Source organism: Cyprinus carpio, chromosome B17 (genome assembly GCF_018340385.1).
Source record: "Cyprinus carpio isolate SPL01 chromosome B17, ASM1834038v1, whole genome shotgun sequence".
Lineage (NCBI taxonomy): Eukaryota > Metazoa > Chordata > Actinopteri > Cypriniformes > Cyprinidae > Cyprinus > Cyprinus carpio.
In genome coordinates this window covers 19,546,500-19,564,714 of record NC_056613.1, presented here as the reverse complement: position 1 = coordinate 19,564,714, position 18,215 = coordinate 19,546,500, and the positions used below count along the sequence as shown (strand labels likewise).

General features: G+C 38.0%; 1 protein-coding gene and 1 long non-coding RNA gene across 3 annotated transcripts in view; both read right to left on the bottom strand.

Annotated features, from left to right (window-relative positions):
- On the bottom strand, positions 1-1,114 carry LOC122140235. Its single transcript, XR_006156924.1, has 3 exons — positions 1,088-1,114; positions 861-959; positions 1-775 (listed from the first exon to the last, which is right to left on the bottom strand). It is a non-coding gene; the product is annotated as an uncharacterized LOC122140235 (long non-coding RNA).
- A 2,823-nt stretch (positions 1,115-3,937) lies between these two features.
- Positions 3,938-18,215, bottom strand: part of stard9 (StAR-related lipid transfer (START) domain containing 9) — a 51,576-nt gene continuing 37,298 nt past the window's right edge. For both annotated transcript variants that reach the window (XM_042742684.1, XM_042742685.1), the window contains 11 exons: positions 10,793-17,827; positions 9,306-9,503; positions 9,045-9,228; positions 8,792-8,932; positions 8,610-8,703; positions 8,365-8,525; positions 8,222-8,286; positions 7,945-8,147; positions 5,609-5,688; positions 5,353-5,511; positions 3,938-5,253 (listed from right to left, as the gene is read on the bottom strand). In XM_042742684.1, the coding sequence (XP_042598618.1) occupies positions 5,152-5,253; positions 5,353-5,511; positions 5,609-5,688; positions 7,945-8,147; positions 8,222-8,286; positions 8,365-8,525; positions 8,610-8,703; positions 8,792-8,932; positions 9,045-9,228; positions 9,306-9,503; positions 10,793-17,827 (8,422 nt within the window). In that variant the 3' untranslated portion in view covers positions 3,938-5,151. The remainder of the gene's footprint in view (positions 5,254-5,352; positions 5,512-5,608; positions 5,689-7,944; positions 8,148-8,221; positions 8,287-8,364; positions 8,526-8,609; positions 8,704-8,791; positions 8,933-9,044; positions 9,229-9,305; positions 9,504-10,792; positions 17,828-18,215) is intronic.

Sequence of the window (18,215 nt, the reverse complement as noted above, 5' to 3'; positions counted from 1 at the left end):
TATAATTTACTAAACTGATGCTTCCTTTTAAGTGTAATGAGGTCACATGGGGTCTGAAGCGATCTAATATGGCCTGGTTGAAATTTCATTTGTTTTCTGATGATAAAACATTTAAACCTCTAGCTTTGTAAAAGCCAGCATCAAAGTTTGTCATCATACTTCATCTACTTTGGAATTAACAATACTGCAAACAACTGTATTCTCTTACAGTATTAACACATTACGTAATGACTACAAATATACCAGAGGCTACTATACAAATTACATTGATGAATAAATACGTTTTGATAGATTCATAGATTCAAATTCATTACAAGCCTTTCTGCTTTTTCTGTTTTTAGAAATATTTGATTAATCCTTAAATTACTCACTTTGCCTTCAATTACTTATATCACCTGTTTACTTTTTTTTTTTTTGGCCTTATTCAGCATTATTGGTCTTATTTAGAATAGGACAGTAGAGACAGACAGGACAGTGGGGGAAAGAGGGGGAATGGGATCAGGAAATGACTCCGGCTGGATTTGAACTTGGAGCCCCAACAGCCAACAGCTCTGATATGATTAGGCCTTCAGTCCCTTCAGCACCTCACCTGTTTACCTTTTTTTTTTTTTTTTTTTTTAGTGGCCTTGTTTTTTGGCCTTATTCTTTTGGATAGGACAGTAGAGAAAAACAGGTAAATGGGGGAAAAAGGGGGACTGTGTTTGGGAAAAGACTCAGGCCAGAATCAAACCTGAGTCCCCAACAGCCAACAGCTCTCACAATTAGGCCTTCAGTCCTGTAGTAAAAATCAAACAGACACCACAATTAATACATATTTCAGTTTACTGGAATGCTAAAACTATACTTACCTGATTACTCACCTCACCTGATTATCATTTTTGGGCTTGTTGTTTGGATAGGATTTATGTTTTAAATTACATCAGATCACCACCAGAGTTCATCATCGCACCACTAATGGACTGAGAAATCATCATCTTTTGGGTTTATTGCTTCTTCAAGTAACCACTTTATTCATGCTACTGCTCACGGTCAAGTACTTAAAGGTTTACTCCGCCCCAAAATGAAAATTTTGTCATTAATCACTTACCCCCATGTCGTTCCAAACCCGTCTTCGGAACACATTGATGCGCTGTTTCTACGTGTATTTAGCTTTGATTTAAAAGAAAAGAGCGCATCCTTGTGGCGCGGATGATACAAAAGAGCATACGGTGATATGGAGAGACACAGAGGAGACTGTTGACAAAGGAATTGTTGAACAAAGTCATTTTTGTTTTCTTCAGAGGTGGAAAGTAACGAATTACATTTACTCGCGTTACTGTAATTGAGTAGCTTTTTTGTGTACGTCTACTTTTTAAAGTAATTTTTAAAATCTGTAATTTTACTTTTACTTAAGTATATTTTGTTTAAAGTATTGTACTTCGCTACATTTTAAAAGACATTAATTACTGAGTAAAAAAAAAAAAAAATCGCTCCTTGGAAGCTACGTCAGTAAATAATTGGCAGGGGGCAAACTGGCGCTAAAATCACAAGAAAGATGCAGACGGACAAAACAGGCGTTAGTGGTGCAGACACCGCTGAAAACGAAACCCCGTCATATTCTGAAGTTGAACTCGAAGGAAATGAAGTGAACCCCTGGCCATATTTATGCTTTATTATGCAGTGTAAGCTGTGCTTGCCTAGGGAGACCAAACTAGCAGCTTATAAAATCTCAACGAGACATCAACCCTTCGCAAGCATGTAGAGGTAAGCTAAATAATTGCATCGTTGCATTGGTGGTTAAAATGAAGCTTTGACATTTTAGCAAGAGGTTTTGCACAAATTAGCCAAAAAGACTGGTGCGGAGTGTGCGGTTATATATTGTGTGATATTATATTATTTTTTTTTTTTTTGTTGTGTGTGCGCGCACATAGTGCGTTCTTTCACTGTGTGATTCAGTCTGTTGAAATGCATTTAGAATGATCACAAAATTGAAGATATAGGGGCAGAAAATTTATATATTTATATAATTTAATATAGTAAATCAAAATCACACAAAGAATGCCGTCTTTTCCTCCAAAAATCATCATGATTATATATATATATATATATATATATATATATATATATATATATATATATATATATATATTACAACAGGTCAATAAACAAGTTAATTAAGAAACTTGCGTTTTAGACACCATATTTCCTGTTTTTGCTCTATTTCTAAAAGCACAGTTTTGTCTCTGAGCAACATGACAGTGTTTCGTTCCTGAATGAATCAACTGTTTAAATGATTCGGTTCAATCGCAATGATTCACTTATTAACAGTGACTTGCTGACACATACTGGCCATTTTAATTTCACATTTAAAGTATCTTTTGATTTTTTTTTTTTAATAATTAATTTCTTATCATTTCAAATGAGTATTCAACATTTTATGTCTTGTATATCAAAACATTATTCATGCATTTGTAACTGCAGGTTAAATGCATTCTTGTCCTGCATTAAACAGTGTGTAAATACATCTAAATGCCACTTCAAATGAAGCTTCTGCATTTCCTCTGCATTGAAAATATGAGTTTGTTGATACTGATTTGCCTGGTAACAGCCCAAATGTCTTATTGTTCTAAATAACTGATTCCTTTAATTAAAAACAACTAGTTTGAGATTAATAGGCCTATCCCAGGTGTGTCAAACTCAGTTCCTGGAGGTCCGTAGCCCTGCAGAGTTTAGTTCTAACCCTGCTCCAGCACACATTTCATGTAGTTTTCAAATAAGCCTAAATGATTAGATTAGCTGGATCAGGTGTGTTTAATTAGGGTTATATCTAAACTGTGCAGGACTGTGGCCCTCCAGGAACTGAGTTTGACACCCTAGGCATGTCCCATTTTTGCCTCCCTCCCACTGTTAAAATGTAACTAAGTAATTTTTACTCTGAGTAAATTTTTAATGAGCTACTTTTTACTTTTACTTGAGTAGATTTTTAGACTGGTACTTTTACTTGTACTTAAGTAAAATTTCATTAATGTAATGGTACTTTTACTTGAGTACAATATTTTTGTACTCTTTCCACCTCTGGTTTTCTTCGCTTACAAAAAGTGATCCCGTCGCTTCATATAACCCAGATTGCACGTCTGATGGCAGATGGAGTATTCTGAGATGACTTTCATACCTTTTATGGACCTTGACACTGTTATTTATTTGGCAGTCTATGGGACAGTCACAGGCCTCCAGGTTTTCATCCAAAATATCTTAAATTGTGTTACGAAGACGAACAAAGCTTTTACGGGTTTGGAACGACATGGGGGTAAGTGATTAATAACAAAATTTTCATTTTGGGGTGGAGTATCCCTTTAAGATTAAAAATCCAGACAGATCTGAACAACTTAACTACTTACAATTATAAATGTAGTTTAGTGATTTCATACCAGCAAATATCCTGTTGAGGCCAGTCTTCAAATCCACGTGTTAATGGGATTCCCAAATTAAAAATACTGAATATATATAATAACAGATAAACAAACTATAAACTAATGCAAAAATAAAGTATAAATGTACGTAAAGGAGAATTACTGTCACTCACCTCGGAGCTGAGATAATGATGATCGTCATGGTAACGGCGGCACATAATAATGCAGTTTAGAATCACACCGAGTAAAGTGTATTAAATGTTTTATAGAACAAATATAATTCCAATTTTGATTATATACTTCATCTTTGTTTTCTTATCTCACATTTTTGCATCGCATATGTGTGTTTGTGTGTTTGCTTAATATTTTATATACAAAACATATTATATTACAGTTCATATGTTATTTACATAAAGTCATTTAAACATGTATGCTAGACACTTTCCCTTACAAATTCATTTGGTCCCCCACGTGGTCATGGCCTTGCACTTAAAAACCAAGTGAGATACTTTTAAGTACTAAAATAAAGACTGAAAACAAGAAACATGAAAAATGCCAAATCTATTTAATAAAAATATGTTCTGGTTCATACTGTAAATTAAACGTCATTAAGATTTTGGAAGCTCTTCCACAGAAACATAAAAAAACAGCAAAAATGAAGAGAACATTTTAAAACATAAATGATGAATTATTTTACATTTAGATAATAGATTACATATTATAGAAGACATTTACAGTATATTAAAACAATGTGATATAATAATAAAAAAAAAAGAAATATCCTTCATTTATACAGTATATTTTTTTGTTTCGGGGGAACAAGGTTTTACACATAAACCCACTGGTCTTGTATCATTCTACAGTGCTTGAGTAAAGGCCCTCTTGATCACCATGTTAAAATGTAATGGCGCTGTAATGCAAATCCAAATATGTGTATTATCTACAGTATACACCATTGAAAGTGTAACAGTTCATGTTAAAAATGAAAAACTTCTGTTTGCATTTCATTACACAGAAATTTAGAAGAACATTTAAAATATTGATACTGAATGTATCAATATCAACAATAGCACTGCAATCAATAACAGTTTTATGACAATCTATCCCATTTCAGCCAATATAGAACTTGTTATAAATTGTGTAAGCAGTTACACAGAAATTGCACAAAAATTTGCACAAACAAAAATGAAAATGGCTAAAAAAAATATATATATACCCATTAAAAAAGAAAGGAACTGCATATATTTATGAAAGGCACTGTACTGCATTTTACAGAGTAAAGTTTAAAAAGTCTCTACAGCTGATGTCAAGTTCAAGTTTTACATACTAGTTATTTCTGATAGTAGCTTAAGACAATGCTATGCATCAAAAGAATACTGTAATGCAGTTGATTGTTTTTACATGAATATCCTTCCTTACAAACAACAGAGCCATGCACAGTTTAGTCTATATCAAATGATAATCAACTGGTAACTATATACATACATGAAAAAATAGCTTTGGGATTTTACTTTGATCAAATCAAAGTATTATGATCTTTTTACAATAATTAATACTTTGGCACATGGGGGCAAAGTTACCTAATAACAACAATAAAGCAAAATAAAATAAGGCAAGATAATGTGTCACACAATATAATCATACCATCAGTGCTATGTAAAAAAAGAATCAAGTAAAGAACAAGAACATGAGGTGCAAATCTTAGCAAAAACCTTCAGGGGTTTAGTGTAAGTGCTTGTTGCTACATGTGTAACCTGATTGGTCATAAAGAGAAGAAAGAATCGAGGTCTGCTATGACAGCTGCTTGCTTCCTAGACACTGTATTCAGCAGTCTAGGAGCCAAGGATGGGCTTCCCAAATCTACCTATAGAGGGACACACAGGAAACAATGAGGAATTAGTAGATGCTAATTTAGTAAACTGATACACGGTGAAGGAAAGAATACAAGTGCAAGCTATCTTACTTGTAACAAGTAGATGACAGTGACAACCTCTCGACCGTTACGCTGGCTGGGTTGAAGTATCCAAGCGCTGGGTAGAATCTCACCACGAATAGTATCCACACTGGGACGTGGCAGTGTCTCCTCAAATACAGACTGCATGGCCAGCACCCACATATCATCCTAAAAGAGGTCAGAGGTCATAAGAAAAGAGGTCAGATCATAATGAATGAAGGTACATTTGGAATAAGCTAATCACAGAATAGACTGTAAAGAACACCTGTTTGGATTCTGTACTGAGGCAGCAGAAGTCCCGCGGCTGTTTAAGCTGGCAGTTGGATACATCCGTCAAAAGATAGACTGATTGAAGAAAAAGACAAGACTCAGCAATACAATCAGTGAAGGTACATTTTGCTTTTGCCTGCATTTGAAGGTAAAGTCCTTTTAAGACAAGTCATGTCACTCGGCAGCCATCTTTGAAACGCTTCTCGTAAAAGCTTTGTTCATCTTCGGAACACAATTTAAGATATTTTGGATGAAAACCGGGAGGCCTGTGACTGTCCCATAGACTGCCAAGTAAATAACAGTGTCAAGGTCCATAAAAGGTATTATAGTCATCTCAGAATAATCCATCTGCCATCAGACGTGCAATCTGGGTTATATGAAGCGACGGGAACACTTTTTGTAAGCGAAGAAAACAAAAGTCATGTCACTCAGCGGCCATCTTTGAAACGCCTCTCATGCATCCGAGTGCAACTCCTATCTCTTTGAATTTGGAAACAACAAATTCTACAAAACTCTAGGCTTGCGATTAAATTTCATATTTGAAATCACCAAAGAAATCTGATAACAACTGTGTCATAAATGTTGTTTATTTTGCTCAAATAACGTTATAAAAAGCTTATTTTTCAGGCTAGATCGGCCAGTGCGCATACGCAGTCCTGAGCGCACGTCTCAGAACGCTGACTGTTTCTATAGCAACCGGACGCTTCTAACAGCAGCTGCAGTGACACGCTGCGATTGGCTCCTTCATTCAGAAGGCGGGGCTTCCTGCGATTGCACGGCCATATTGAGCGTTGCAGTTTTCCCCATTCAAAACTATACGAGTGACAGGTCTTGGGTATTCTATAGGCTTTGGTTATAATCATTATATCTTACCTATTAAGCCTGCTATTTACTCAAGTTTTTGAATCCTTTAAGATAACATTAATCTCACAAAGAGAGACAAGGCAGATTGTGCGACATGTAAAGTGTTCAACAGCTCTTCTCTACTCGCATCTGTCATGGTAGAATTGTTGAATAAAGTTGTTATTTTTGTTTTCTTTGCACACAAAAAGTATCCTCATAGCTTTGTAAAATTAAGGTTGAACCACTGATGTAACATGAACTATGTTAAAGATATACTTACTACCTTTCTGGGACTTGAATGTGGTAGTTGCACTGCTGTCAGGGTCAGAAAGCTCTTGGATTTCATCAAAAATATCTTAATTTGTGTTCCGAAGATAAACAAAGGTTTATAGGGCTGTCAAAATGGCTGAAAAACTAAATTCGAATTTTGTGCTTAAATATGATCAAAATTCTAATTATATTTGATTTTAAAATGCATAATTTCAGTTAGGGTAAAGAAAAGCTTTTTGCTTTTCTCCTGAGGCCACAAGAGGGCGCACTGAGCATAAGATAACATAAAAAAAGCGCATGATGTTTAAAATAATGTTTATAAACCAATTATAATAAATTAAGTTGCTTAAACAACTATAAACAAAACAGCATCATGTATGCATTCAGTTTAATACAAAAGGCCGAAAGCCAATGACACAGAGTACATTTTTTCATTTAAAAACACAGGTTGCGGTGGGATGGGGAAAAAACCCCGCTATTAAGTCTCAAGATATGTTTTTTTTTTTAAGTTGAACTTGCATTAATTTTACATGGCTTTCTAAACATTTGGTTCTCTTGTGCAAGACGCAAGTGCAACGGTGATAGATGCCCTTCTAGAAAATGCATGAAATATGCGTTCTGTGTGTACGGTTTGGTTTCAGTTTTGACGTAAACAAGATCTTCTCCGCACTGATGTTCTCTTTTCCCGCAATTTTTGTAATCAACAACGCAGCAGCGGCACATTAAGTGGCTTCAACTGGATAGGCTAACAAAAGCATTAAAATGCAATGACACATCGTCATCGCATCTTGTGCGCCACTGATAAGGCAGCCTCCTTAACGCACACCTAAAATTCGAATGCAACATTTTTGCGTGGATTTTTATTTTAAATTCAACAACTATTCAAAATTCTAATTTTGACAGCCCTAGATTGTAACGAGATGAGGGTGAGTAATTAATTACAATTTTCATTATTGGGTGAACTATCCCTTTAAGACTTTCTGCTCTGATTTATGATCTTCTTAGGTCTTCATTTATGGAAAGGCCAATTAAGACTTGCAGAAACCACATACTGATTTTTCAGTGCATGCAAGCCTTAGGAGCGGTCACATTCTAACATGGCAAAGACCATTAATTGGTCATCAGTGAACATGTGACACTAGATGACATAAGACTCACGATTTGACAAAATAAATCCTTACAATTTGTCAAAATCTTATATTGTGCACTGAGCTTTACCTAGTTGTGTGCTTTTATCCAGTGGTCGTGTCCATGCAGATTTAATAGACTCGTGGTACAGGTGAGTCTTTGAGTGATCTCGAACTATAGACCACAGACTGGCCAAAGGTCTCTCCAGCTCAACTGCTCCAAGAAACCCATGAGCTGAGGGTCTGGAAGTAGCCTTGTGAAAGACTTGAACGCCTCTCTCCACACCTTGTTGTCTGGTGGGAAATGAAACATGAGGACAGAATACATCTAAGAGGTTTATACATGAAAAATATGCAAATTAGTGTACCTCCAACCAGCAGCTGCCTTCCCAGCCAGCAGATTCCTTGCATCACCGCCAGAGGCCAAATATACCTAAAACAGACAAGCAAGTCCATGAAGCATTTGATATAGACATGCTCTTGACTATTTTGAAACGTGAAAGTAACATACTTCGGAAATAGCACTGGCAAGAGTACAGTCTGCGATATCCTGATATGAAGTTGATATAGATGAAGGAGAGCCAAAGGAGAGAGTGCGCTGTCGAGCACATGGAGGAGATGATGGAGTGGAGGAGGACTCATATCCAGTTACAGATGTCTCCAGGCTGACATCTAGAGAGAATAGGAGATCTGATCATTTAAGTGAATTCGAAGCATAGCCGTTGGGTTTTCAATTGTTAATGGGTTATCGCTCACCCTGGACTGACAGCCATCTACGCTGAGCTTTTGAAGTCTGCAACGGGATCACTGGAGGTCGAGTCCTTACTTTGTATTCTGAGACTCCGTTTACCTGAGGAATGAGGTGAAGAGCTTGAAAAATAGCATTTTAAATTAAAATATTATGGAAGCACGTTCAACTTTTTAGTGTGGTTCCTAACCTGTATTAATGGTGAGGTAATATCTTTAAGTAAGGCAGCATTGCTGCTGTTGTACCCTGAAGTGGGCCCTGAGGAAAGACTCTGGTTCGAACCACTACATAAAGTACTGTTACTAATGCGTGTGCGAAACCGCAGGTCATCCTATATAAGCAACAGGGAAACAGGGAAAGAAATTATGCAAAACAATTTCAAAACAGCAAAGGTTGATCATTCTTGATTCTTTGAAGTTTTAAAATAATCAAGTGTCACTGACCTTCACTGCCTGTGAGAGAGCTTGCTGCTGTAGTCGTCTCTTCTCCTGTTCGGTCCTCTCACGGAGTCGGTCTCGTGCACGTGCAATCTCTGCTCTTGCCTCCTCACGGGCTCGACTGTAGTCACGCAATAGAAGCTCAATGTCAGATGGACACTGACCCTCCCTTCTTGGTGAATCAGGAATTCTGTGGAAGAGCATCTGGTTCAGTATTCTAGAATATTACATCAAAATTTAACTTTTGAAATTCAACTTCTAAATCACCTGCTGGTTTCAACAATCTCTTGTCTGATCTGCTGCAGATATTCCCTGTGTCTGCTTGGCAGGTCTGAAACTCTTTGAGATTGCTCCTCATCATTTATAGGGACCCGATGTTTACTGGGACTGAGGCTCCGAGCCCGACGGCACATCTGGAGACGGGCTTCTCTGTCTTTTCTCAAACTTTCAATGCTCTTCCTGTGTCTGATGACAGAATAGAATTCGATTTATAACAAGTTTGAAAACTAAGGGTGCTTTCACACTTGGTCCAATTGCTTGCTTGGAATTCTTCCCTACCCTGGTCTCAGTTTGAGTGCATTGTGTGTACACTATATTTTTTGGGGTTTAAACCACAGGTTTTATTGCTTATTAATAACCATGTAGGAGACGGCAGCAAAATACATAGTGTTGCTCATCTCAGTTTTGTGCCACGGCTTTTGAACATTTGGTTTGGTTTCCCATGTGTCAACACAGAAATGTGCATGTGTCAATATGGTCAGATTTATTGCAAATGTTTGTAAAGAACATCAATTTCTGCTGGAGGCATTCACATCATCCAAACGCACCGAATTCTAATGACAAACAAACCTGGGTACACATCAAAGTGCTAGTGTGAAAGCACCCTAAATGTATTTTCAAAGAAAAAAAACTTTAAAGGGGTCATGAACTGAGAAATCCAAATTCCCTTGATCTTTTGACCTGTAAGAAGTCATTGTGTTATGAAAACAGTGTTCCTGTGGCTCAGTGGTAGAGCATTGCGTTAGCAGCGCAAAAGGTCATGGGTTTAATTCCCAGGGAACACACATACATACTGGTAAAAAAAAAAAAAAAAATTGTATAGCCTGAATGCACTGTATGTCGCTTTGGATAAAAGTGTCTGCTAAGTGCATAAATGTAAAACATTCTGTAAGTTTCAGAACCCAAAACTTTCTCATTAGTCTAAAAAAAGCTTATATTGAAGCCAATCTGTCAAAATGACAGGTTGTGGAATGTACACTTTATGATGCAACAAGGCACAATTTGACACAGATTGAAAATAAAAGACAATGCTGTGCTGACTATTTTGGATCTGACAGTCATGTCGCACCACACCAAGTGTGAGTAACCGTTTTTATTATGTGGTCATTATTGCTTTGTCTATGTTACAGATTGTTTGATATATACTGAGTATTTATGCGTTTTAAACCTTAATCACAGCAGCATCCATCTACAGTATGAAGGATGTAGGCTGTCAAACATACACAACTGTTAGCCGATTATAGCAGTGGGCCTTATACTTCAAACAGAACATTCTGATGAGGGGCATTCAAAGCAGGACAGAAAATAACCTATTACTTCTAAATTGTTTTTTGATGTAAAAATCTTGATAAGATTATAAGTGGACCTCAGAGAATAGTACAAAATAAAAAAAACAAAAGCAGTTCATGACGGCTTTAAATATTGTACAAACTTTGTAATACTTCAAATAATATGTAAACACAGGTTATACAGACCTGTTAAGGAGCTCTTGTTTGTTACAGGCTAAAGACGCCTTTTTAGAACCAGACTTGAGAATTTTAAGCAGAGTGTCTGTTTCCCCTTGGCCATAATGCAGCTTGGCCTCCGTGAGTTCAACAGTCAGTTGATGAGGGCTCAGATCCATATGTACAGAGGCTAAAACCTGCTCACGTTCTTTCCTCAGCATCTCAATTTCTTGTGCTCTCCTGTCTGTTTTCTCTGATGGCTCTTGCCAGTAACTGGGGCTGAGCTTTGTGAAGCGCTGTCCAGTGGGTCTTTGAATTTTACTAAGTGTTGTTGTTGGCTGCTGATTAATGCCAGACCAGTTAGTAAATTTGTTGTGCATGGGCAGATCATCAGGGATCCACTGATGTTCTTTGAGTGTGCTGGATTCTGCCAGAGGATTGATGCTGACCAGAACATCTGTGTTGCACTCGCTTGGCACCAGAGACATCACGTCATCTTCCTGCTGTTGCACAGTACTTTGTTTTGAATGATCCCAACTCTTTATTATATATTCAGAAGATCTGTGACTCAAATGAGGTCTTTCTAGGTTTTCCATTTTAGATTGTCTGACATTATCTGAGGAGGATGCAAGTTGGACACCAGTGGTACTGCTTGGAGGGGAAAGGGACATTCTTTGTGGCTGAGATGGGGAACCGTTGGGTTTACTTATTACCCTGTCTTCAACTTCATGAGAAAATTCATTCCTTTCATTTTTCATGCATTTGCCATGGGGACAGATGCTATTTGAGAAGTCATCAGATCCACCTAGTTTTAGACAACTAAGGTCTCTCAGGTTTTCATAGGTCACAGATGACACCGATGTAGATGCTGTTCTTGCATTTTTACTGTGAAGGATACAAAGGTTCTGCTGATCTAGTACCTTATTCTCATGGTTGGACATTCTATGACCTTTCAATGGGACATTGTATACATTTGAGTACTGATTCTCTTGTCCCTTGGTTTTAAGGTTTGTTGAAGCATGGGTTGTTTTTACTTGTCTTTGCTGGGTGTATCTTGCAGCCTTCACTGTAAGAATAGGGGAGCATGCACGATCCATAAGCATAATTTGTTTATTAAAGCAATATCTTAGGTCTGCATTTCTGTGACAAGTCTGCTTCTCCTCTTCCTTCACATGTGAGCGTTTTGCTTCAGGGCAGCTGGATAAAGACATCTTACAGGAATTATCTACTGTATTTCCTTCAGTGGGAGCATCCTGATTTTGCACAAGAGTCTCTAATGAAAGAACCTTTTGGGCAGGAATCAGAAAAGTTTGAGTCTCAGTCGCCTTTGAACTTTTAGGACGTAAATCAGGCAGGCTTTTAATCCTTTCATAGGACTGTTCACTTTCACAATTCTTCTTCAAAATCTTTGCATCACCATCAAGCTGGGACACATTACAAATATCTGAGCCAATGACTTTAACAATAACATTTACTTCATGGGTTGTAGCATTTGTTGACCTTGGAGCGTTCTCTGTCTGGACCCCAATGTCCAGTGAAGTTTGTGTACAACAGTCCCTCTTGTAGTTACTGCCAGATGAAACCTGCAAACAGTGTTTAGGCTGGTCATATTTTGGTGACTTTTCCCCCGTTCGCATACACTGTATGTTCCCCAGAAGATCAGAGGTGTTGTGTATCAGGTCAGAGAGATGTTCAGACATGTTCTGCAGACTTGTCCACGTGGTTGGGGCACCATTCCCTGGTTTGGACACTGGTGTCTGGGTGCTGCTTCTTCTGTGATGGCTCTTCCTTTTAAGGTCCTTATTAACCTCAATGGTTTGTGTGCCTTGATTACACCTGCTTGGATGTTCCTGAGATTCATACTCAGAGGAGTAGACCAGCACTATTTCGTCAACTTGACCTGAACTGTGGCGTAACTCTTCTGAGGCACCATTGTAAGAGTCACATTTCTTTGAACTGCTAAGGGAATAAGAAGCTGGCTTCAGCAGAGGTTCAGAAGAAATTTGATCTCTAGAATATTCATTACTACTCAGTGTGCTAGAGAGGCCTTTATGATTTACATAAGCGCTCAAATGGGAACTGAAAGGGGAGTCCTGAATATTTAGGCCATTGTCTACACTACAGCACCTTGTCATATTCTTGTTGGAACTACTGAGTGGAGAGTGTTTGCAGGATAAGTTGGCTGCACTTCCAAAGACCTGCTTTTTGTGGACTGCTGTGTTAACCACCACAGTAGCTCTTGAATGAATAAATGGGTTAATATCACTTGAAGCAAAATGCATTGCAGAATCTCTTGTCTGTGGGACAGTCTCCTCAAATGGCTGAGCATGGTCTTCTACACAAACTGAAATATCATTGGAAGAAGCATTCTTCCTTAAAGTAATATCTTTATCACCCTTTGATTCCGTCATCTCTATCTTTGGCATTTCTTCAGTAGAACCATGATCTTGTTGACATGCAACTGTCTCAATCCCAGCTTCACTGTGTATGGTAAGTATCTCTCTAAGCTGCTGGGTATATCTCTGTCCTGATTGTGCTTCTAATGATCTTGGACCAATTGCTGAAGGTAAAGGAATGCTTTCTTCATCAAGTGGAGAACTTTTGTATTTGCCAAGAGCATTTTGACTGGTAGGAAGCAGGTTGGTACGAGACACATGACTTTTAGATGTGGTACCTTCATCCAAAGATAAATCGTGTGCAGAATCAGTGGATGAACTTGGAGGTGCTATAAAGTGGGCCTTTCTGTATCGCTTTTGTTTCCCTTTCCGTCTGTCATCATTACCATTGCCAACTAAATGTTTTGTAGCATTCGCTGCTGTGACATGTTCTGCTCTGTCTGTAGATTTACATGTGTTATTATAATATTCCTTTGTATTTTGACTGCAATGATTTTGTTTTGCATTGTGATATACCTCAACAGATTTACCAGGCTCTATTTTTTGAGTTGACTGGTGATTTTTAGGCATATTTGGCTCTTGATTTTTCGGTTGTTGGTTATCACAACTTTGCATTCCTTTGATGCTGTCATCATTACACTGAGATGTAACCACCATTTCCATTTGATTACTTGTGTAGATTGACTGATCCTTGTTGGTTTTTCCAGTATCACAGGTTTTAAGCAAATTGTGCACTTGTGTTCTTTGTGGTGCCTGGCCTAAATCTGAAATGGTGGCGTCTTTTCTTAAATCTTCAGAGTACTCGTTGAGTATGTGCTCCACAGGTCTTTCTTTGTCTTTATCACAATTACTACTGATAGTGGCAGTTTCCAAGGAATGTTTAGTACAAGTTTTATCTTGGCTGACACAACCATTATATTTTCCAAAATTTCCTGGAGCAAATTCATAAAATGCAAGTTTGCTTAAAGGCCGGGCTTCAGGAGTTGGGTAATTGCCATCCACTATTGAGTGGTAATTTTCCATACTTGATACTGAAGAGTTATATGAACATGTCTTTTTATTTTGTGCCTCCATGGTTTGCTGAAATGTATCAGCTACATATTCGGAGTGTATACCTGAGGCAGTATGTTTCACTGCTGCGTCAGAGGACAATGACACCTGAGGAATGCTGCATTTACTGGACTTTACTGGAGTTGAGACCTTCATAAGACAGTTTTCACTTGGTGAGCACAAAGTTTCATTCAAAAGTCTTGAATGTCCATGGGTTAGTGGTTTATCATCACAATTGTGCATTTCCTTCGAGATCAGTGCACTTTCATTTAGTTTTGTTTTGATGTCAACTACCTGTGCATTCTGGTGCAAGCACTGATTTACTTTCTGAACTTTCTCCAACCCATTTGTCAGCCTAAGAGATAAAGTATCTTGTGCAAACATGCAGGGAAGCAGTGGTTTTAATACTGTGACTCTACCCCCCTCTAAATCCCCTTCACTGATGCAATCTTTCCTTTGAACAGGGTTTAAAGCATCAACATAATCCTTTCTCAGTTGGGTGCAGACAATAATGTTCTCTTTTGATGTATTCACATCAATAATAGTTTCTTTGACACACGACAACACTGATTCACTTGTTTTTAGTTTATCTGTGCTCTGTTCCTGTATAGTGCAGTATAGTACTGATTCCATGTTATCTCTGACATATTCACATTTTGGACTTTCTTGTTCAACTTTCTTCTCTTTCTTCCTTACAATTTGCTCTTCTGTGCCACTGGAGTTAAAGACTGTGTGATCCTTCAAAGTCAAAGAATGTCTTGATTCTGCTTGTGCATTGCCATTATCCAAGTGCACAGTAGAGTTGTCTGTATGAATCTCTGATTTTGACATACATGATGAAGTCTGGGAACTATTACTCTCACCATGTCCAGCCTGAGTACTTTTGTAATTAAATTCATGTTTGTTGGTTTTGGACTTCGAATTATCCAGCTTAGCTGAAGAAGTATTTTCTTTCTTTGTGTTTGGCTCTTGATCTTCACTGTAGTCTTCTCTTAGAGACGTCATAAAATGTTCTTTCACCACCTCTGATATTTTATCATTAATTGCAGAGTCGCTCATCTGAAAATATCGGTTATTGGCCTTTCTTTCCACAATCTGGCCTGTATATTTTCTATCCTCTTTGTTGTCAATAGTGTTTTTAATTTCTGGACTCCTAGAGGATTTCAGGCAAGTGCAACTTGTTTGTGTCAGCCCACTATTGCATACACTACTGTCATTTCTAAAAGTATTAACGGGATCTTTGCTGATTAAAGTCTTGCAATCATCACTGGCTAATTGTGCATTTTTTATTTTTTTGTCTTCTATCTCTTGATCAGTGTTTTCCATCATATCAGATGTTAGCCAGTTTTTCAAAAGTGATAGATTTTTTACAGATTCTGCATTGGTTGTTGAACAAGTAGATGACAGTTCCTGATCTATATTTAAAAGTGCTGTCTCAGTGTCGAAAACATATTCATAACTTTTCTTTGGAAGTTTCATATTTCCCACAAAGCCTGCATGAGGGTCTTTCATTTTGCATGCTCCATTGACTGGGTCATTCTCCAACTGTACACCAAAGTGTTCACCATTTCTGCCAAATCTATTAACTTCTCCACCATGCTTGTCTGATTGTTCGATTGTCAGTGCATAATCTGTGGTATCTGTTGTGCAAGCCATTTCTGTGCACTGTTTTGTATAGAAGTACTTCTTTTCTTCATCACAGTGTTCAATGGTTTTGCCATTGGCAGTGCTTGCATTGTTGTGCGATTCATTTAGAATCTGTGCTGCTTTAGAGTTTTTAACTTCTGGATCTCCTGCTTTGTCACATGTTGAAACCTGATAACCTGCTGTCAGGTTTAAGTGTGACTTCAGAGAACAATCGTCAGGGTACACTGGGGATGATAATGGCTCCTCTCTAACATGTAAATCTTCCCTACTAGAGTTAACTGGGAAGCAAGTGGTATTTATTGAGATCTCACCATCTTTGGAACAAGAGTTGATCAGCAATGCTTCAATCACAGTGGGATTCAATGGCTCATATTCAGTGGTTAGGGTATTTGGGTCTGCTTCCCCATTTGAAGAGTCTGTAGAGTCAAAGACTGTGTGAGTTGTACATGGTCCTGCATTGGTAGTCAGTTCATTAAAATAGATATCCTGCCCTGGGATTAAACTGAGATCATTCTCTAACAACAGGGTATTTTCAAAGGATGTGTCGTTTTGTTCTTCAAGTGTTGTATTTCCGTCCTGAGTGGAGTCAGAACGAGGTGAGCTCTGGCTTTCTGAGGCATTCATGTTGTCTGATAGATCCAGGCTTGTAGAGCTTTGGCATATACTGCTCTCTATTAGTGTGTGTGGATCCTGTTTAATCAAGTGTCCTGGAGCCCTGATGATTCTGGGACTGTCTGCTGCATCAGTAGATGACCAAGCATCAGTAAGAGAAAGTGGATTCTCTGTCTCTCTCATACTTGCACCACTACAAGGTCTTGATTCAGATGCTAGACAAGAGATGTGTGAAGGCTCTCTAGACATGCCTTGGCCATTCTCCATTTTCTGACTACCATTAAGGCTCCAGAAAACCTCTGCAGGTACATCTTTGGATATTCTAACCTGCTCTTTATTGATAATTGCCTGAGAGCTGCATGAAGCCGGTATTGTAGGGGTGGTTAAGTGGCTTGGATATTTTTTAAACCTCAGCATTGGTCTGGCAGTCACATGCTTCCCACTGCTCTCCATAACAAGAGAATCTTGAGACATCTGACTGTCTTTACTCTCAGCGTCACTGGAATCATATTCCTCCTGCTGAAGTTGTTCAGCTAGAGCTGTAGCATAAGCTGATGACAGTGAATCCAATGAGAAGATACTATCACAATCTGAAGATCCGTTTGGATCCTCCCAACCACCATGTTCCACCCATCCAGCCGTTTCTTTTTGCACTGCAACCCATTGCTTGGTACTCGTTAGAACTTCTGCACTATGCCATTGTCTCTGTTGCTTATGTTTTAGTGAGTTTAGCTGCTCCAAACCTTCACAAGACATAGTTGGCTTGATAGGGCATTTTTCCTGTTTTTGCTCAAAGTATTTCACAGTCTTGTTTTTGTTTGATTTTTCATTAAGCTGACTTATCGTTTTATTCACAGATTTTACATTTCTATGTCCCCATGAGCCTGATGGTGGCTTGCGGAAAACTTTTGTCAAAGCACTTCTGATCCCAAAGCCAACGGAGTGGGAAAAAACCTTGCGGATGGTCTCCAAACCTTTATTTCCACCTTGAGACAGAGTCTTTGTTCCCTTCACAGAACTTTTCTGTTTTATTATTGGTAATACTTTTCTAGTGGCTTTGGTGTTTGAATCCAGACAATTCTTGTCTTGGACACTTGTGCTCTTCTTGCCTATCAACCTCGAGGAGGCAGTTTCTAATCTTGTAGCATCAGTTGAACTTGCATCTTTTATGGGACTTCTGATGCTGTCAGAAAAACTGGCCAAACCTGAGGATCCTTGGTCATATCTTGAGGGCATTGTATTTGAACGTCTTCTAATCTTTTGATCTCGGAGACATTCATCAGATTCCCATTTAGTGGCACAAGCAAACCCAGATAGAGATGCTGTAAACTCAAAAGATCGATTCCTTTTGAGGAACTGGCTGTTTGGAGAAAAAGAAAAAAAAAATTGAAGTAAAAACAATCCACTGTTCTTGGTTTTATTGAAATAATCATTGTAAATAATAATGTAATCTAAACATGAATAACACCTTGTTCGGTAAGATTTACTACTTTATTCTTTAAACCAGGTAAACTCCAAAATATGCACAGTGGGTCTCATTCACTTACAATTGCATTGTTCTATTTATTTTTGCATGAAAATGAGAACCTCTCACAAAAAAAATCTGCCTAACATTGCTCTAATACTAATTAATCTAAATGATTATAAATTAGCGATCACATGCAAAAGGTTAGCACGCATACATCACCTCTATATAAGGGCTTTCAACACAACCCTTTCTTTAGAGCCTTTCGTCACTCTCAGCAAAT